This window comes from Eurosta solidaginis, chromosome 1 (genome assembly GCF_040869045.1).
Source record: "Eurosta solidaginis isolate ZX-2024a chromosome 1, ASM4086904v1, whole genome shotgun sequence".
Lineage (NCBI taxonomy): Eukaryota > Metazoa > Arthropoda > Insecta > Diptera > Tephritidae > Eurosta > Eurosta solidaginis.
Genome location: NC_090319.1, coordinates 59,755,859 through 59,778,097, shown reverse-complemented (window position 1 = coordinate 59,778,097; position 22,239 = coordinate 59,755,859). Strand labels below are relative to the sequence as shown.

Here is a 22,239-nt window from a genome sequence, read left to right as displayed (position 1 = left end):
GTTTTTTAGTCAAAATTCAACAAGACTATGTCTGTATTAAAGGAAAAATTGCCTTCTATATTTTGGTCTATTTATATAAAGGGAGTCCTTAAAATTTTTTATCATCTTTTTATTTTTATTTCCCTCGGAAAATAATAGTTATTTTTACCATTTCTTTACTTTGCTAAGAAAGTAAAAAATTCAATTCGCTTCAAAAATAAAGGTTATACATATTTAAAGTTCACAGAGAATATAAAAGCTATTGTAAGAGCTTTTTAATTTCGCTTGTCAATAAACGGCTATTTTTAGAGTTTTGGTTTCGCTTGGAAAATAACGGTTGTTTTTGTTAGTTTTTTATTTCGCCCGATAATTTTTTTTTAAGTTTTTTTATATCGCTAGTAAAATAACAGTTATTTTTACAGCTTTTAATTTCGCTCCAAAAAAGGCTTTTATTTCTCTCGGAAAATAACAGTTATTTTTAGTGTTTTTTATTTTGCTTAAAATAACCGTTATTTTGTTAGCTTTTTATTTCGCGTTGATAATTTGTTTTTGTTTTTTTTTTTCATTTGAAAAACAACAGTTACTTTCTTAAATTTTTTATATGGCTTGAAAAATAACAGTTATTTTTAAAGACTTTTGATACACTCGGAATATAACAGTTGAAAGAATAACAAGGCGCCGAGCTAATTAAATACTCGAAAAATAATTAGTAGAAGGTGTTTCAAAATAAAAAACATAAGTTTAACGATCCCTGCGCTAGACATATAAAAAAAAAGAAATGACTATTCCTGCGGAAAAAAAATTGTTTTTACTTCCAGAATAAGATAAATATATAAATTAATACTTGGCGCTATTTACCTCCGAAAAGATTTTGGCAGTGCTTCTCTTCCAATTCGCGTGGTGCTTGTTCTTTATTTTTCCTATGAATTGGCGGGAGGGTACCTGCATGTTTTAAGGCGGCTCCGAATGGCAGCTGCAAGGCAGTTGAGTTTTTAGTGAGCAGCTTTTCATGGTATAAATACACTGGGAGCCTTTGTCAAACCGATGCCGAATAACGACCCGCCTTAAAAAAGCATTTTTCTAATTGAAAAAAATTGTTTCTAAATGTGTAAAATTGGAAATATACATATATGTAAAATAAAAGTTGGTTTTTTAATAAACATTTTTCCCAACTATAAAAGTGGTGTTTTTTATTTTGCTTAGAGAAAAGGGTAAGAAAAATATACACACTCATTTAGTCCTTGTGAGGTCCTCATAAATTGGCCAGTTAAACCTAGCATTACCTATCAAAACCGCATACTCAAAAAGATGCAGAAATCTCCTAATAAAACGTACGAAAATTTCGTGAAATTTCCTCGAATTTTCAAATTTTTTCGAAAACGTTTTTGAGATTTTTTTTTGCATAGTTTCAGTTACAAAATTCATAAAAATTATTTCGAAAAACACAAACTCATTTTTCTGTTCGCTGCTGTATTGAAAGAACTGAAAAATAAAACAAAAATTTTCAAAAACATATCGCTCATTTACTTCAATATTGTCATAACTCAAAAAACATGACTTTTGAGTTAATAACATATAAACGTACCCAATATCATGATCTATGTTGTATAAAAAAATCTTTGCGATCAGTTAAAAATTTACCACGTGCTATAAAAATGAAAATATGCCTTTATATGGGCAACATATGGCAGTTGAAATCTTCGAATCTTCTTTGACTCTCCTGGAAAATTGTGTTTTTTGAGTTATGACACTATTGAAGTGTCGATATGCCCTCCAAAAATATTGTAAACAGTTGTTAAACGGGGGAAAAACTGAATCGCGACTGACTTTAATATATTAATATGCAATGTTTTTGTTTTTGTTGTTTATATGTAACCATCTAGTTTCTGTACAAATATGTTTACATAAGAACATACATACATATGTATCTATACTTATGGCGAAGCTATAAATCACAAATAACTTATGTCAATTAATGGTTAATCAAATTTAATTGAATTTTGAATAAATTCGTTTTATTACCTTTTAATGCAAATGTTTCAAATTCTGAAATACAAATGTACAAAAGTAAATATGTATGTGCTAACCAATATGTGTATTAGACTGGGTCGAATTATTAACCGATATCGCGCCATCAATTTTTCGATAGGATTTGGGTTCAGGAAAAAAGTTCCACTACGAATACCCATAAAAAAATTTTTTGAGCCTGCAAAATTTCAACGATTTTTTCGATTTTTTATGTATTTTTTTCATTTCAAGGCTCCAAATCATTTTTTATGTAATTTTTTTCGTGTCAATTGGCAAATGAATTATTGGTAAATGCAGTTTTTTGAAGAAAAAAATGTCTTTTATGGATATTTAGAAGAATTTTGGTCGAAAAATCGATTTTTTTTGCTGGCTCGAAAATTTTTTTTTGGGTATGCGTAGTGGAACTTTTTTTCCTGAACCCAAATCCTATCGAAAAATCGATGGCGCGATATAGGTTAACTTTCGTCCATACAAATCGACCCAGGTTAATGTGTATATACATTAGGGTGGGTCGATTTGTATGGACGAAGGTTAATCGATATCGCGCCATATATTTTTCGATAGGATTTAGGCTCAGGAAAAGAAAGTTCCACGAAGCATACCCAAAAAATAATTTTCGAGCCTGCGAAATTTAATTTTTTTTTACCTTTTTTTCGACTTTGATTTTTAAGTTTTTTCATGACCTACTAAACAAATTTTCATATACATATATACCCTGTAGGACCCAAAAATGTCTGCTAAAAACGTTGTCGATAACAGTTTTTTGGAAAAAATAAATATTTACAATCAAATGAAATTTTTTTAGTAGGTCATGAAAAAAACTTTAAAAATCAAAGTCGAAAAAAAGTAAAAAAAATTAAATTTCGCAGGCTCGAAAATTATTTTTTTGGGTATGCGTAGTGGAACTTCTATTTCCTGAGCCCAAATCCTATCGAAAAATCGATGGCGCGATATCGGTTAATAAATCGACCCAGTCTAATATACATAAGTGCTAACTAAACACTGTTGTTTTACTTTGTTGCTGTTTCAACATTAACTATAGAAATCAATGATTTGCGTTTGCCTTATAGTCTTTGATGGGATGCTACTTTGATTTACAGTTAATGCACACACATACACCACGCATACTTGTGTTACTATTCAGCATTACATTCGGTCGTTATTTTACACATTTTCTTTGATGCTGTCGTTAAGTTTTTTTTCTTTTATTTCTACAATCAACGTCACAATTTCACGAATTATGTATTTACATCAATCTGTGCATGTTATGCTTGTTGGCCTTCCCATTCGTTGTTGTGGCTTCGTTGTAAGCGAACTCGACTGCTCCTATGCAGCCTCCATTGCTCCTATTTGTACAATAGCTTGGCTTGCAGTATGCTTGTCTCCCAATCTCTCAACAACAAACATACATACACATATTAAATTTTTGCACGTGCTACAGTACCTTTATTTCGTTTACCCCATTTTAGGAGGACTCACCCTCCACCCTATAGCTTGTCTTAACATTTTTATTATTCATCTTCTGTTTACCTACTTACTTAGTAAGTCAGCTTAAAACAAAATTTCTGCAAGTTTCAGAGGATTAAAATTTAAAAAAAAAACCTACATAATTACCACCCTTTGACCTATGTAAATATGTGGTTTTATGTTTGCGCAATTTTTTGAAGCGAAGTTCATACTTTTTTATATACAGTATGAACAAAATGGGCACTACCATAAGTACTAAATATTGAGTGAGCCTCGTAGCGGTTATCCCACCCCCAATGTGGTATTTGTACATATTCTATTTTCCATCATACACGAAATGTTAGATACTGAACTTAAATGGATTAAACTGAAATGATGGCCTTTGAGCATGTATAGCCCAAATCGTAGCAAAACGTGGAACTGGCTCTAGTGGGAATGCGGAAAATTTACTCATACGCCCTGCTCATCGCTTTATTTAAACTCAAAATTTAAAAAACTTGTTTTTTCAATAAGAAGAAATTTTTTCTAAGCGGGGTCGCCCATCGGAAATGTTTGGCAAGCACTCCGAGTGTATTTTTGCGATGAAAAGCTCTCAATGAAAACTCATCTGCCTTGCAGATGCCGTTCGGAGTCGGCATAAAACAAGCAGGTCCCGTTCCCAATTTGTGTGAAAAATTAAAAGAAGCACAGCGCAAATTGGAAGAGAAGCTCGGCCTAAAATCTCTTCGGAGGTTTTGGACAGTGGCGAGACGTTCGTCCACAGGCGTTAACATCAGTAATTGGCGACAAAGTTTCTCTCCCACCACGAATCCGACACCGAAACTGCACTTATTTGTATGGCCACTCCAGTAGATGTCACAATAGTAATCTTCTTCGTTCAACGCATTTCTTGAATGGCGGTGATGTCGGATTTTGCTTTGACGGGGCATCTGCACCAATCCCATTTAGGAAATGGACATTCCAGCTGCACGCTCTCAAATCATTGTTTTTTTTAAGTTTGCCATGGTCGTCATCAGTTAAGTGTTGTCTTCATATTCGAAGCTTTGTTGAGTTTTTCATTTGAGTGTGTGGTTTAATGTGGCGGGCCACAAGCCCGGTGCACAAGCCGCTCAGCCGGGATGAAAGTATTATTTACACGTTTATATAGCGAGCCGCTTGATTCAAGAGAGACGTACGCTTGCAGACGCATCTTGTGTTGGACAGACGCTGGCTAGCTGGAGGAGCCCTTGAACCGAGTATTTCAGAGTGCCATAGCCAGTTTGTCGCCTTCTCATACTAGCTCACCACTAAATGGATGTTCATTGGCTACCCAGAGGATACTTGGCCGCAAGCAACCGGAAGTAGTAAGCTGCTTGAACTACATGCAAAAGATTTGCTCTGACCATTCCCAGGTGAATAGCGGTCAGAAGCTATCCCACTTGCGTTGACTTGTAGACACGGCTCCACTCTACATAAGGTCCATCCTGCAATATCAGTAACTACCCTGCAGAAAAAATATGAGACAGTCACGCAAAGCGATTGCAATAATGCTGTTGCAATAATGTCGTTCGTCCACTGCTGTCAACCAACATACTCAGCCGATTTCTCAACGTCTTCCGTCATTTCCCGCCACAATTTTGGATGTGGTCATTCGAAAGCATCCTTTCAGGCATCCTTTCTTAACGTAACCTAAAGCAGCTTCAAACATCTCAAAAGACAAGTTGAGTACTGACCCACTCGTACAATTACCGACTGTTTTTAGCTGACGATAGGCATCCGTTTCTCCATTTCAGCACCGTTTTTTTGCGATTGTCACAATTATGGGATGCGGCCAACCTTTTCGTCTGCCCCTCAGAGACAAGCAAGAGACCGAATTCCCCTGGGTTGCACTCCCAGGGAAAAACTTTATTGTCTACTCAGATGAAGTCTGTAAGTGAACTCTCAGGGGTGAAACCACAGTCCCCGCGATTCTCCCACAAGGGGGCCGAACCCAAGGACAGAAGACGAGACCTGAATACAACCATCATGCGATGCAGTGTATCAGGTCACCATAACGACCGTGATAGAGTCGCGCAGGTGATATGCCGCGTCTACTCTGCTCCGTTTCGAGTAAAGACACCTTACTAATCGATTTGTTAGCCATGGTATTATAATCGCCTTTTACGATCGGTATACCTACCGCGGGTATATTCTTGACCCCTAGCCCGGAGGGGGAATCGCTGGATAGGTAAGAGTTTAGCCTGTTACAGTATCCAGATCGAAGTTGAGCTAGAGTGACGCGCGTCTCCCTGTGGAGGTTGCTTTCCTCTATCACTAATTTAAAGTATTTGACTTTAAGGACGGGGTTCGTGGCATAGAGGTCCAAACCTTTTGGTAGGTGCCTCTGAGGACCTTTTTGTGTGCGCTCTCATCATAAAGCTGACCCGTTAGCTGCCGTATATGCCTATAATGCTTGCGGAGATGACTTCTTAAGCCTCTTTAATTTCCTGCTCGAATATGTCCTTCCTAGTTCTGAGTGATCTGTTGCTTAACCTCATTTTGCACAGCCGCAAAAATTTTGCTGCCAAATAAAGTTTAAACATAGCGACATGTTCCCTTTACTCCGTCGGTGCATGGACGCACATGAATCAGATGCTAAAGTATGAATTAGCCACGTTGCTCGCATATAATCCACAAATTTTTGAAAACTTATCAATGTTAAATACACAACACGTATGTAATAAGGGGAAAATGAATGAAGTTTTCACTTTTGGTGTACGTGAAATGCACACACAATCATTTTTTGGTCAAACAACGTTCAATTTAGAGGAGTATCCGTACTAGATATGGTGAGAATAATCAAGTGCATACATGTGCAAGAAAAAAATCGCACGCTGTCTTTATACCTTTCATGAAGATGAAATGGTATATTAAGTTTGGCATGAATCTCGAAATTGTGAGTCCTTAAAGAAGAAGAGATAGACCCACCAATTAGTATACCGAAAAGATCAGGATGACGAATTGAGTTGTTTTAGCTATGTCCGTCTGTCTGTCTGTCTGATTGAACGCAAACTAGGCCCCCAATGGTTGAGATATCTTGATGAAATTTGGTGAGCTGGTATATTTGTGTGTCCGATTGCTCAATTGTCGGAACTATAACATATATCCCCCATACAAGCGAGTTTTTGTCAGCTAGAAGATTTAAATTTCACACAATGATTACATAAAGGAGCATGCGTTGTTGTCTGAAAGAATTATCAAGATCGGTTCAATATATAACACATATGTATCTTATACCACCGATTATTCAGATAAGAGTTTTAACGTATTTCTTCCTCATTTCAAACGCTAGCAGCTTAAAATTTTTCTATATGGTCACAAATATGGCATATATAATTTACTGAAAAAATTGTCAACATCGGTCATGTATATAATATTGTAACGAATTTAGAGAAATTCCGCTTATTCCAAACCTTCTGCTAACGTTCGAATCGCTAAACTGTTGAATAAATAACTCCAATATTCAATAATGCAAAATGGTATTTATTAGACTACTTTGAAAGTACTTCAAAAGAACAGTTATACTTCACAACCAATAGCGTGCTTAAATCAAAACTGATTCGTCATGCCTCAGCTTGAGCTGCTTTTATACTCTCGGTTTCCTCGTTCACCCATTTCTCCTAAGGTCTAGTAATTTCGTGAACTTCATGGTTGGTTATCAGCCATATACATGTATATTTATAGTGTGTAGTAGGGCGGGTCGATTTAAAAATCGCTCATTGCTCTGTGAAAATCGTATTCTAGTGATCAAAATAAGAAACTTTGCCGAAGGAACCATACCTCTAAAACGAATTCTGATGTCCCCCCCTTTGGGTCGAACTTTTGGGTAGGGGAAATTTCAATTCTACCTGCTGTGTCTTGTGGTGGCTTAAAAAAAACAACACAAACAATTTTACGATCGGGAATTGTGTCACAGTGATACCTTCATATTTTAAAACGGTTGAATAAAAAACACACACAACTATGTTTACGACATGCAAATGCATCACAGTGATGCCTTGGTTTTAAAAGAGGGTTGTAAAAACGCTAATTTCTAATAATTTTTTTTTAATTTCTTTTCTATTACTAAGTTAAATTCATTTTTTAATTTACATATGTTCTGACTAAATAAATTTCTAAAGAAAAAAATTAACTCCAAAAAGAAAAAACATAGGCATTTCAAAGTGGGATTTTTCAAAATTTGCCTCTACGACCCAAAGGGGGGCCATCAGAAATCGTTTTAGAGGTATGGTTCCTTCGGCAAAGTTTCTTATTTTGATCCCTAGGATATGATTTGGGGCAATGGGCGATTTTTTTGCCTCCCCACAAATCGACCCGGCCTAGTGTGTAGCCATATGCTTTTGTATATGTGAGTACTAATTCAGCTGATGATGACATGCGTTTGTGAGTATCTCTCCGCTACCTTGTATATATGTGTGTAAATGATGATTGATTTGTTTACGTACATACGAGTGGCTGCTTAGTATCGGCTTAGTGATGGTAATATTCGTCACAATATATATCCCATAAAACCCATTGTTCAGATTTTATGAATTTTGTCAAATTTCAGCACATAAGAGTTCAGCTCCATTCATGAAAGATATAAGGCATAACCGAAGACAGTCTCGTTCTTACATGTCCTTTTGTTTTCTAAAGACCATGCTGGTTGCGGTCAAGGACAAATTAAGGATTAGACATCAAAAGCCGTACAATATGCTATTCGGCATTTCTAACACAAATTCTTTTCTTTCTACATATTCAGCTAACTCAACACTATTTCAACCACAATCGTATCCCAGCAAATATTCGGAGTGTAAAAAAAGTCAGCAAAGACACCTAAATCGGAGCATTTCCACTCATTATGACCTCATGTAGGAGTCCGAAATAAACGTATTAACCTTTTTGTCGTCCGATATGAGCCTAGAAAATGAGCCATATATGACACCTTTGCTCTCATAAACGTATCCATTTCTACACTTATCGGAGTCTGAAAAGACTATTTTAAGGCGATTTTCAGTGTCTTATATGAATCTTGCAAGCCTTATGGTAAATTACATATTTTGACATTGGAATTTTGAAGTATTCCAGAACCTGTGTGAGAACATTAAATTTGGAAGGAAACCCTTAAAATAAATAGAATAAAAAGGCAGTATGCTTTCTCCATAAGTAGGGCACACAGATTTCGGTTCAGTCAGCGTCAATTGGAGACCAAGGTTTCAATATGCCTGCCAAGGCATAATGCGGAAGACGCAAACACATAATGTCTAAAATACTTACTCCATTAAGATGCGGAGATCTCCAGCAGCAATAAACTTAAAAGCGTAGTTGCAAATATAAAAAAGCAACAGAGAGGCGGCAAGTTTTAACAAAAGCCAAAAGCGGCTGGAAATAAAGTCCATTACTATTGAGTTTTTATTTAAAATGAAATATCATATACATATATAATTTCTAATTGCTGTTTTTATGTACGGGTCCCTTTTTCGCTGTTATTTGGAATCCAAATCTATAAATAAAGTATTGGTTGTAAAGATGGGGATTCGGGCTATTAGCGAGCTTTGGGAAATTTTGGTCATAGTGCTTTTGTTTAGCTATATTTTATTAAAATAATTTGTTAAAAATAAACGATTATGAGCACACAAAGAAATCTATTTGTATTATGTCACTATTGTGAATATTTGCACTGCATTACCGGCAGTTGCTATCATACGCCAGATGGCAACGCAAGCTGTTTTAATTGTTTGATAGAACAGCTGATTTCTATTGATATTTGATAAGATACTTTTATATTGGTTGCGCAAGATGCGCACGGGTCCGGCTCGTGTATCTAAATTAGAAATTTTTGAATTTCTATACCGAAGTTGCCAAGTTTAATAATTTTCATAATTTTATGTTGCTCATTTTCGGAGCTCTCGTGATTTTGGATTCTAAAATGCGTAGTCTTTTATGATTCAGATTTGGAATAGAAATTCAAAAATTTCATTGCAATTTAAATTAAAATTCAATTGAAATGGACTTTACTTTCTACTGGGATGAATTAGCTTATAGCTGTTGCTATTCCTTGATGTTCCTTTTTATTTGGCATGTACGCTTCTTTATTGTCCCTGGATATCTCTGTGTAAGTATTTTTGACATTTTGTGATTGTGCAGAGCGACAACCTCCGTAAAGATTTTAGGCCGAGCTTCTATTCTAATGGGCGTCATGCTCTTTTTAATTTTTCCTACAAATTGGCGAAACAGCACCCACTTGTTTTATGCCGACTCTGAACGGCATTTGCAAGGCAGATAAGTTTTCACTGAGAGCTTTTAATGGCAGAAATACACTTGGAGTGCTTGTAATTGAAAAAACTTGTTTCTAATGTGATGTTGCTTTGTCAGGGGCTCGAACCCAGAATCTTCGGTGTGGTAGGGGAACCACGACGGCCGCCTGTGTGATTTTTACCTCAGCGTTATTTCCTGGCTGCTGTGTCCAATCCGTTATGTCTCGTCATAAAATAGTCATCTTGAAGTCCAATAAGTGTCGACAATGTGCTGTTTGGAACACCAATATGTGCCATATGTAACTTTTCACGCTCATGTTATACACGAAATTACGCTCTTATCGAACGACCATCGCAAGGTGGGAAATGCGTTCATTTCAGACTCCAAAACGTGCTCAAACGAGCGTAAATGCTCCAATGTAGGACTCCTTCCAGACTCTTTTACAACTCCGAAGGTTTGCTGGGTATTTACTTATTTGCGTTTGGCTGTGCAAGCTAGCTACTTGCTCTCAGATTCACCAGATTCACTGCAATCTGTTCACAGAAATAAGAATAATTTAATTTGGCATACGTCAATCAAAATAATGCTGTGAAAAGAAATGGAAATATTGCCTGGGAAGCACATTAGCACAATCACGACGAAGTGAATGTTCAGGTGTACTCATCCCGTTGACGTCTTCGCTTATTCTGACGCATGTTTCAGAGGTTTGTCTACCATACATAACTGCTTTTGAATTCTACTACGGTCGGAGTAGATTTTACTCTGTTTACTTTGTTTCAATAATGTCAGAAAAGGTTATACCAGGTAGGTGTTTTTATCATGGTTTTTGCTAATTCAGAGAGTTTTTCTCCGGGTATCGAACCCAGAGGACTCCAAAATTTAGTCTTATGTAGGGGTATAGTGGATTTGTATGTACGCTGGGGGGAATTATTGTTCCGTAATGTGGTTACGTTAGGTTAAGTTGAACTGTCCGGCTCCTGATTCTTGGAGTTCTAACCAGGCGAGCGCAAAACATGAGCACAGAGCGTGCTCGATCGTCTCCTCCTGCAACACCCAATTCCTACATCTTCTATCACTGCCAATGTCCAATTTGAAATCACCTGACGTCAGAATGCAGTGCCCATTCAGAATACCCATCATGAGCCTCCAGCTCCCTCATTTTAGTGATACTATGTAACTTTGTTAGTTCTAAGCTCCGCACATAATCTTCGATACCTTACAGCCCTGCAATGATTTCCGCGCCTTTCCTGCTTTGTCGATTATATGCAACTCTTGCCTTCTTATTACGTCGCCCAATCTGATTGGGACGCCTACAGTACAAGCTTCGAGGAATGCACCCTTTTTAGCTAGCTCGTGCGCTTTTTCATTTCATATATAATTTCATCCATCCCGTTTATTCTTAGGAATTGCCGGCACTCTTGTGATGTGCGCGATTATTGCCTTGAATGCCGCTAAGCTGTTAATATACAAGTTGATGGCTGCACTTTAAGCTGTTTTCCTCCAGTGTTTCTACTGCTTTTCTTACGGCTGTCAGCCATAGTATAGGATAGGCTCTCACAGTTGCAACGAGAGAGAGTGCGATGGACCCCATGTACTCCCCCACCTAGGTATTTTGTACAATGTTCCTCCCTGCATCACCTTCTAGCTTAAGCCCAGTCGATTCTGAGCTAATTGTTAGAAGACACTTTCCGCTAATGACAACTTCAACGTCACCTGTACACGCCGTAAGTTTGAAGCGTTCATAATCCAACAGCCCGAACATTTGGTTGATAACTAGCGTTCACAGCAGAGGTTGAAACCCCTGCCCGCGCTGGTGTGCCTGACCACAGATTTCGTGGTATCTTATAGCCCCCATTGTGAAATAATCTACCCTCAATTTATCATGCAGACTACGTTTAGTTAAGGCTGAATACTTCAATGTCAATATCATAAAGATCGCCCGTTTAGATATATTGCTGAAAGAAGACAACTAAGGCATACACCTTGTATTCCAAGGCTTTCTCTATGTTTATAACTACTCTACGCAATGCTATGTCTATCGACGTTATAGCCTATCATATATTTTGAACAAAAATTGTGTTAAGCTAATGAGGCTGTCTTCAGGGTACATATAGCTAAACATCCATGCGTTTGGTAGCAAAACGACAGGAGTTAGGTACATGATTCAATCTTATGCAGCCGTTAAATAGTATCTTAAGCCATTCTACGATCGCTCTACCCGAAATGTGTAGCATGGTAGGGAATATAACATCTGGGCCTTGCGATTGAAACTTTAAGAAAGCCTTCAACGCACATGCGATCTTGCTATCAGTCACTAAATCCGGCACTATCAGCTCCTTGAGTCAAGTGTAAGTGCTGTCTACAGGCTCCTGCGCATCATCTCTCCTTGCGAGTTGTGTGTCGACAATCGCCCTAAGGAACTATTCACTATTTCGTGACCATTCCCAGTTATCTCTCTTTGTTAGTCTCTTATGCATATCTCCTTATGTCGTATAGCCAGGCGGCCCTACGTTCCTTGTAATCGTATACAATTACATCCAAGCCAGTGGATGACTGAATGAAGTCCTTAATGGCTTGGGAGCCAAAAACAAGGTTTTGTTCGGAAGGGTTCCCGGACATCCGGGACATGAAAGTAATGAACATGCAGATTACCTAGCAAAACAGGGTGCTATAGCAGCATTCTATGCTCCAGAGCCATTTTGTGGTCTCACAAAAGCACACAACGGAGAAACAATAAGTAACTGGGAAACAAAACAATTCAGACATTACTGGATTGACTGCCCAGGGCAAAGACAGGCCAAACTGTGTATACTTCCGGCAACGAAAGTATTAGCCAAACTCATTAATGTAAGCAGAGAGGACCTAAGAACTCTCACTGGGTACTATACGGTACACTGTGGTCTACGATATCGCCTAAGTAAGTTAAATTTATCCGAAACTCAAATTTTTCCTTTCTGTGAGCTGGAGGATGAAACGCCGGTTCACATTCTCTGTGAATGCGTCACTCTTGCAAGGCATAAACTCTCCCATCTAGGTGGTGTGACTCTTAAACCTATGTGTTAGGGAGTAAAAAGCCTGAAGTGGTACTTATGTAGATACATCAAAAGCCTCCACATACAAAATTAGGCTGAAAGGTCATGCACAATAGATCTGCACAAAGAGCGCAGTGCTTTCAGGTTTAATAATAGTAATAATATATCCATAAGGAAGAACTCTCCTCTTGCTGGAGCACTCGATATATGTACAGAAGCTCATTTTTTTGACTTTTTTTCGACTTTGATTTTCATTTGATTGTAAAATTTTCATGTATACCCTGTCCGACCCAAAATGTCCGCTGAAAACGTTGGGAATAACAGTTTTTAAAAAAAATAAATAGTATATACAAATCAACCCACCCTAATGTATATACTATAGCAAATGTAACGCTATATATCCAAGTATACATACATATATAATGTTTCACATTTGTAATTTTATAAAAATACATTGTGTGTAACGTCTTCGATAAGCGTGGTAGCATTTATTTTAAACCAATATAAATTTCTTATCTCTTTACAGCCAATTAAAACCTAAATATTACAACAAGAGTGCATAGGAATTGCGTTTATCCTGCTGCAACAACAATTTCCTGTTTACTGTGTCAAAGTCTGCTGAACTCACGCATAAATCAACATAAATAAGTAAATACAAACAAAAAGCTTTACCTACAACTACCCTCCACGCTGCTAATTAACTCTTCATTTACCTTGCAACTATTATTTCTGCCTCATTTTCTACTTCAACGCGACATTCAAGTAAATTCATTTATAGTATGTGATATTTAGCGGTAACATGTGAGGAGAGAAAGAAAACAACAGCAACAACCAAACAGGACATATCAACAGTAATATTTACCTTTCACCTGCTAGACGGCATACAAACAAATCATAAATAAATGAAAAAGATTTTGCGCCTTGGCCGATTTTACTTTCACCACTTTTAACTTTATCTTCAACAACAAAAACAACAAGACAATGGGTGACAATATAATTGGTTCGGCAAGTTTCCTGCATTTGGGTGATATTGTATCGCTCTATGCGGAGGGTAGCGTTTGCGGCTTTCTCAGTACACTAGGGTAAGTTATTTATTAATAAATACAATGAATATTTATTTATTTTTCATTAATAGGGCAACCAAAAATATGCAAAAAAAATTTAAGCACTTATAAAATGCCTTTAAAATTTTGTTTCATGCTTTAAAATATGCATTTAAAGTTCTTATAAGCCGTAGCAATTAAGCTGCGTCCTAGAAAACTGCTAGTATTTGCCAAAAGGACGAAGTTATTCTATAACATATGTCCTGCCACCTGATTGGGGTTCCTCCGTTTGGTCGTTAAACAAATTCTGGTAACACTGTGGACACATACAGTCTAGGTGAGGTCTTTATTTACCGGCCAGTTCAACCTAACCTAACCATATAAGCCGTAGAATATGCTGTTTTATGCCGAAAATTCCGGCTGCACCAAAAATAATGACTAAACTTTTGCGCCAGCCAAATGTCATTTCGGGTTTAATATTTTTCAAGTAAACAAACACAGAATAAAAAATCTGGATAAACTGGCTTCCTCTTCAAGAACGTAAAATATTCTGAAGGTAGCATTTCCGTGCCGCTTAGTCTCTTGTTTTGATGGTTTGCGCTGGCCGGCGTGATCACGCCATTTTATCCGGCCCAGACTTCTTTTTATGTTTCTTTTTTTGAAGTCAAGCTTATTTGAATGCAAACCTCAGACTCTTGAAGCCCATAAGATAATTATTGGACAGAAGTGATAGGCTCTGTCGCCCATATTCCAACAAGGAGGATAGAATCAACATATAACAGATCATGAACTCTGTCGGCGACCACTTGGCCGATTTAATTTTTTTGACTTTATGGAATAAATTCCAATGAACTAAAAACATATTACACAAACCGAAGCTAGGTTTTTAATCAATAAAGTTAAATCAAAAAATCATCGGCTGAATTTGGCAAGGAGCCTAAAAACGTGCGTTACCTTCAGCGAAAAAAACTGAATATAAATATTTTTGATACACTTTTAAACTTTTTCTATAACTTATCTTACTTTTAACCCTTATTTTTACCTGAATGCGCAGAGGCTACATTAGCTGTGTTTTTTTTTTTTTTTGTACATCTATATACATATACACTTTAACTTTATATGGACTGCTAAGCGTTAAACTTTATCTAAACTTCTGAGATAGCTGCACAGAAGATTAGTACTCCTAAATTTCAATACACATTATACTCAGATGCAACTGAATTGTGTGTCTACGTTTTACCTCTACACTACCTGTATGTATTACCTCTACAAATGGTGTGTGTCCACTATTCACCGCAACAGATTCAGCTATAGTTTATACACTATGGCCAACAGAGATGTGTGTCTCCGCTTTTCGGTACAACCCGTTCTGTACCTAGTTATTTAACTACTGCCGCTAGATGGGCCTCCTAAACATTACCTAATTGAGGATAAGCGTTTTTTTTTTACCCGCAGACATAGACGTGTAAAAAACACGGCTATTATTGCATTACTAAAACTCATACTTCAGCTCTAACTACTAGAAATAAGTTGGACATATAAATTTTTTTGTAAAATATGAAGAAATATGTGTTTATGGTAAAATATGCTCAAATTTCATATTTTTTTGTGAAATGTATGCATATTTGATTGGATTAATGGTTACGAGTTTTATAAAAAATATGCTGTTGTATACTTTGGGTTGCCCTGTTTATTAATATTCATATTTCATAGTCGCTATTGCGAGTGATTTTATGTTGATTTTTTTTGTTTAATGCCACATTTCCTTCAATTAACATTAACACCTGGTCCTAGATTTACGAATATCGATTAGTTATCGATTCGCTATTGTAGCACGGCGAATATCTTTGAATAGTTAGTGAGTTTCTCTACTGTTTCACACTGTGGTAAACACTCTCAAGCCATTGCAGTCCTACCGCCACGTTTTAACCTTATGACAATTCGCTAAAGAAACAAGATCCGTATTGAATTATCTTCGCTTAAATTTCGTCTCAACTCACATTCACTAGCCAATTGTTTAGATTCTAAAATTAAATAGTTTATTGACAAAAAGTATGGTCCCTCATTTCGATTTGGCAATATGCCGGATTCTGAGTTTTAGCATACTTTCATTCCTGTGAACTTAATATTCGTTTTTGCTGGATATCCAATTCGAACTTATCAGTACGGTTTCAGACGTTATCATGGGGTTCATAAGTGCAATACTTTATAGTAGCTTTATAGCTTCAGAGCTTCCGCAATCCAATTGTCCACCTCACCTACGCGAGGCTCTGGCGACACATTAATCCTTCCCGAGATGGTCGGGCTCGTACCTTAATGGTGCTTGTTATCGGAACGTACCGGCAACATCGATAACACTTCCAAAAACCTTCGGGGAGTGGCTTTATCGTAACACAACAACAACCAGTAAGTCTGATATCAAATTTAGTTCTCTGTCAAAAGGATTTCGTTTGCTCTTTTCTTGGACAGTATGAATACAATTTTAGTTATTTTGGAGTTCACCACAGAGTTAAAATGTTATACACAAATTTTAACTCTCACACAAAATTATTGCTTACTTTAACGCGAGATTTTTATTTTTTTCATCTTTGTAGTATTTTACGTTCTTTGAACAAAGTTCTGAACCCCTAGCCACATTGTTATCAACATAAAATCACGCCAAAGCTTAGTTGCCAGTTGTAGTGTCATGTGTATGCAACCAGTCGTTCATTCAGGACGAGTGTGTGGTATATACATACATACAGCTAACCCGTATTTGAACAGGCACATAGTATATGCCATTAAATCTATCCATCCCACTATATCACCTTTGTATAGTGACTTGAATCAAAATGGGTCAGTATGTTTTATACTGTTTCCTCAATATTTCTTGGGCTATATTTCTAGCATGCAATTTGATAGATGACGTAATCCGCATTAATCGATACCAAACAAAGTAATAAATTGGTAATTAAGCTCAGTTACTTCAAAACATAAATTTGTAATCATTTATACATATTTCAATTGCGACAGCTTTTGTTGCAAAATTGCAACATGTTTCTGAATTTCGCTTCTTCATCGGCTAGCTTCTCAGGAGCTGAGTATTGAACTCGAAATCTCCAACATTCATAATTTATACTAGTGTAAAGGTGAATATGAATGCCTCGCTGTCCGCTTTGCAATTGGTATCTAAGTGTTGCTATTCCTTTATGCATCATTAGGGGCATACTAATTCTGTATGTTTTTAATCCTAATTGTGTGGAATACTTATAGGCGCGCTATCAAGAGCTTACTTACATTGGATTTATAGCAAAAATGTACATTAGAAATACATATGTCAAATTAAACGATATTGATAAAAACTTTTAAAATATGGTTCATATGAGTTAATGCATAGAATGGCATTTGCAGTTCAGAAGCCAACAACTTTTGTCAAGGTTGGATAACATGCTCATGGCTGGGAAACATGCTGAAATAAAAGATGGTGGTAGATTAGTGAGCTTGGGCGTTCAGTTGATAAGGGCTGAAAGCCGTGCCAGAGCTCATTCTACAGGATATTTATAGAAATTCCAACGCAAGCGTAGTGTTTTGATTGACGAACCCCTCGTGGTTTACATTATTTTCTTTTTTTTTACACTTCGCTTCTGAAGTATTTGAATGTAAGTTCTATCTAACCTGGTTTACTTTGCCACGATCATATTATCGTAAATGTAGCTGTTATAATAGCAATTTTAGTATAAATTGGCTTCCAAAGCCCTCTCCAAATTAAATGAAAAACGTTATTTAAAATGCAATGCAAAAAATTGTAGTTTATACATTTTTTATTATTTGAAATGTTTAGAAATTTAAATATCAAACAGCCAACACGGTGTTCCCAGTTCTGTAAACTTGTTCAACTGTCTGGGTGACCAATACAGAATGATGCTCTTTATCCTAACTGTGTGGAATACATAAGGCACCCTAACACTTTTTTATTTGTTTGATTTTCCTCAATATTGCTACGGCTGATCGCCTTAGCCCCTCTTGTATTTTTTGTGTTATTGACATGACTAATTTAAAAGATTACAGATTAATTTAGCCATGCTCGTCACATGTCACAATTGACAACTTAAACATTTCAATAAACTCTACTAAATACATACCTGTTTCAAAGAAGTGGCATAAATTAAAGCAGTTTTTGTTTCTAAAGATACAAATTTTGAAATTTTTGCGCATTGTGAATGTAACACTGGTTTTAATTTGCTACTACACTGTTTTTGAAAAAAAAAAATTATAAAAAATTTAATTTAAAAAAAACTTGGAGTTTTGAAGATTTTAATTTTCATGAGCAGGGGGGCTGTTCAAAAATTTCTATATTGCAGTGCAAATCACAATATATATACAAAATTATATGTACACTGAAACATTTTTAAATTGAAAAAATAATAATAATAATAATAATAAGTATTTTAAATGTTCAAACAATTTTGATAGTCCCCTTAATGAATAAATTTTGAATTAAAATTTTTTTCAGTGCTACATTTTTTTTTTAAGTTTTTTGTTGTCAATTTGTTAGTGTAAATTTGAACATCATACCGAAGTGCCTTTTCTTTGCACTTTCATATTGTAACGAATTTACTGCAAATCCTCTTATTTGCAACCTTCTGCTAAGTTCGAATTACTAAACTGTTGAATAAATAACTCCAATATTTAATAATGCAAAATGGCCTTTATTAAAGTACTTCACAATAAATAACTCTAATATTGCCCGACAGATTGCGTGCTTAATCAAAACTAGCTCTCGTGCCTCTATTGTTGGTGCTTTTATAGTCTGTGATTTCCTCGTGGCATCTTCTAGGCGCTTCCAGAATTTACTTAGTTACTGCCATATAATTATAACTACATATGCACGTGTATAGCTTCTCATATGCACGTGTATTTGTGAGCACAATTACAATTGCATACTTTTGGGAGCATCTCAGATAAGATATCTGCATGTGTTTGTGCATCTCTTCTCCGCTGCGTATACGATTTAGGTTTCAGGTTTCTGGTTTTATATCAGAAATGAAACTATTTTATTTTTTAGGTCAATTCTACATTCATTTGTTAATTATTATTTAAATGTTGACATCGACTTATTCCCATGATATGCTAGAAGAAGACTGACTCGACTTGTGACTCTCTAGCATTCTCTAAGCGATAGATTTATTTTTATTACATTGAGAGTGAGAATGAGTAGATATAAAATAAGTAGATTGAAACCCAGTATATTTAGAGTACACTAATGAGCTGTTTAGTAGCATAAGAGGATAATACATAACTCGCCCTCCACATAAATTAAATCGAGTCCCTGCGATTTATCTTAGGGTGTAAAATTATATACATGTATACGAAAATTTAAAATATTAGTTACAGGAATAAATGTAAAATGAACAATGCTTGTGCATTAAATGAACGGAGATACTACATACAATTTTTTTTGGTTTTTTTTTTTTTTTGATAACAAATTAACAATAAATCACAATTCAGACATCAAAAGTTATATATTTTTTTTTCTTTCTTGTTAACGATCGTAAATATTAACCATGCCTAAGTTTTATATATATACGAAATTGTTTTTTTTTGTTTTTTTTTTGTGTATTATAACTCAAATCAATACTTGCTTTTTACATACATAATATATTTTAAACATTTTGCATTTGGGTTTATGTACGTATATGCCAGTTGTAATAAAATATATATTATATGTATTATAATATTTAAGAAAAACTTCAAAAGGTATATTTATATTAAGTTTAAAAACTATATATATATATGTATACATAAAATTATTTATTTTATTTTATTTATTTATTACAGCGTAAGCCTAGTTTGAACAATATTTATTAAATCACATTGTAGAACTTATCTTATAGGTAAGGTTTTACAATGTTCATATAGCCTGCTTTTAAATACATACATTTCTTCACAATTTTTTATTTCATTAGGCAATTCATTAAAGTTTTTAAATCCTTATTATGTATAATTATTTATTTTTTCAAGTTTGTACGCTGAAGCCACCAGTGATAAATTTTACCATTAGATACATATTTTTCAAATATTGAAAATTCACGATTTCGTACTTTTAAATTGTAATTTATGAGTAAATGTTAAAATCTTTTATAAAATTCGCATAAGCACATTTACGTTATTTTATGCGGCCTCTTGATATTTGCCATGTCAACTTTATTAGAAAAATCTATGTCGCTTCTATTGATAAAATCAATCGGTTTTACATTGGTTGAACTATGAATGGAGTTGTTATAAAAACCAATAGCCTTGGTCATGATTTCTTCTACTTCTAAGGAGTTGTCTGAATTTTTCAAAATGCGTATATGCTCTAACAATGTGGAATGCAACCTTTCAATATCAGAATTTCCGGTGTGACTGTTTGGAGTGGTGAAGTGTGGAATAATATTACTTTCGCGGCAGAATAATCGTATAAGTGAATTATTGAACTCGTTGTCCATTATCAGTTTATTAGGTACACCCAACCAAGAAAATCTTTCTTGAAGTTTGATCTTGATTGCGACCATGTTTCTATCAGGCAATTTATGAATGGAAGCCCATTTCGTGAATCTATCAATAGTAGTTGGAAAACAAGCTCGGAAACAATTAAATACGTCGGCATGAACTATCTCGTTAGGACTACTAGGAGTTTCTGTGTAATTGTAAATTTTTTTAGAGGTTTTCTTGCGTATTTGTTCTCGTTGCACACATCACATTTGTTAACAAATCTGTTAATAACTTTTTTCATATTTGGGTAAAAGTACCTTAATTTCAGTTGTTCGTAATTTTCTAGCACACACCTATGGTTTAGAGGTTTACGCCGATCACTTTATCGGCGGCGGCGGAGTAGGCTCTATTATATACCGGCGGCGGCGTAGGCGGCGCGCCGGCGTACGCCGGTGTTCTTAATTTAAAAGCTTCATTTTTCTATTTAAAAAAATAATATTTAGGAAAGGTTTTGTTTATATATATTTAAGGAAATCAACGTGTTGGCCATTTCGGAAATATCCGGGGGTTTTGCATCAAAATCTCGCAGACCATTCAAACATTTTCAGGATTAGCTCCTTGCGAAGGGATTGTCCCTCGTTCGCTTGCTCCAGAGAGGCTTCGAACCTAACCCCGGTCTTTGGAATTGGTACTGCTGCGTCTGCTGAAAAGAAATAGGGATACATAAAATAGTCACACTTTTGCCTGTATATCTCGTGCAAAGCGTAGTTTCGCCTAGGGTTAACTCCTAATAATCGTCGCGAACACAATTTCTTTAAATCATTTGTCGCTCCTTGGGGGTCACGCATAAAGGCGACTTAGGGTTGCTATTAATGGTGTCGATGTGCGAACAGTAGGAATCCCTACCACCAGTCGCTACCACGCCTCCTGAGCCTCACACCATATGCCAGTACAGAAGCTATAGGACTGCGACTTCGAACTCATACCTTTGTCGACGTCACTTTCCTAGAAGCTCTAGGTGTAGCTCCGAAGACTTTCCAACGTATGCTTTTGTCGCGCTATGCTGCCGAGCTACACCAGAGAAACACCTTGAAACATTAGGGAGTGACTTTTCGGCCAAGGATGCCGCCCTCGAAATCATAAGCAGTCTAAGTGGATGTCATTGCGACATGGGTGAAAATCGTATAATCCTCGGCGCATCTACATAATTAAAATTTTACAAAGACCCTGGATAAAATTTTTAAAATGTAGACCAAAGATTGCAGACGTTTGTGTTCACAACATTGATTTCAATAGTCTTCGTTAAATTAAATTTATAATGAAAGTCAACGGATTTTAAGTTGAAAGTTGTTAACTACTGTTTTCCGGCCTTACGATATAGGAGCTTCAGTTTTCAGACAAGTTCGACTGTCCACTACGTTAGGGTAGTATCACACACGGTCATTAGTTCCACTGTCTTGGGAAAGCTTTTGCTTCACCACTTTGAGTGTTCTTGCGAAGGACAAAGCCTCACCTGGTAGATATATGTGCCTACGTATTCACATTTGTAAAAGGAGCCGTAACGTGTAGGTGATATTTAAACTTGGTTGATAGGCTATAATCAATGTGATTCACTCCAAGGGACTAGTTTTGGATAGGGCCGCCAACTTTAGGAAATGTCAAACCGGGAGACTTGGGTGTTAAGGATGAAGTGTGAAAATCAAAATTAACATTTCAGACGCTATTGTATAGTTTCGCAAATAAACAACAGATGTTTGAATGCAAGACTTAGTGATTTTTCAAACCCTTCTCATAAGTACATATATCCTCAACTTAAGTATGAGGTAAGAATAATTTCAAAGGAGTGTTTATGCCCCTAGAACCTACCAAAGGATTTTGCATCACTGATTTCGCTTATTCTTGAGGACAATTTAAAAACGTGTTCGCATTGGGTCATTTTATTTCAATTAATTGTTCATTATTAATTTTTTCAAAAATGCAAA

At 35.9% G+C, this 22,239-nt stretch overlaps 1 protein-coding gene across 11 annotated transcripts in view; it reads left to right on the top strand.

Annotated features, from left to right (window-relative positions):
• Itpr (Inositol 1,4,5,-trisphosphate receptor) overlaps positions 1-22,239 on the top strand; it is a 148,037-nt gene that overhangs the window by 50,833 nt on the left and 74,965 nt on the right. For 9 of the 11 annotated variants that reach the window (XM_067791988.1, XM_067791985.1, XM_067791975.1 and 6 more), the window contains one exon: positions 13,288-13,843. In XM_067791988.1, coding sequence (XP_067648089.1) covers positions 13,743-13,843 — 101 coding nt within the window. In that variant the 5' untranslated portion in view covers positions 13,288-13,742. The remainder of the gene's footprint in view (positions 1-13,287; positions 13,844-22,239) is intronic. The other 2 variants (XM_067791980.1, XM_067791961.1) reach the window with 2 other exon arrangements.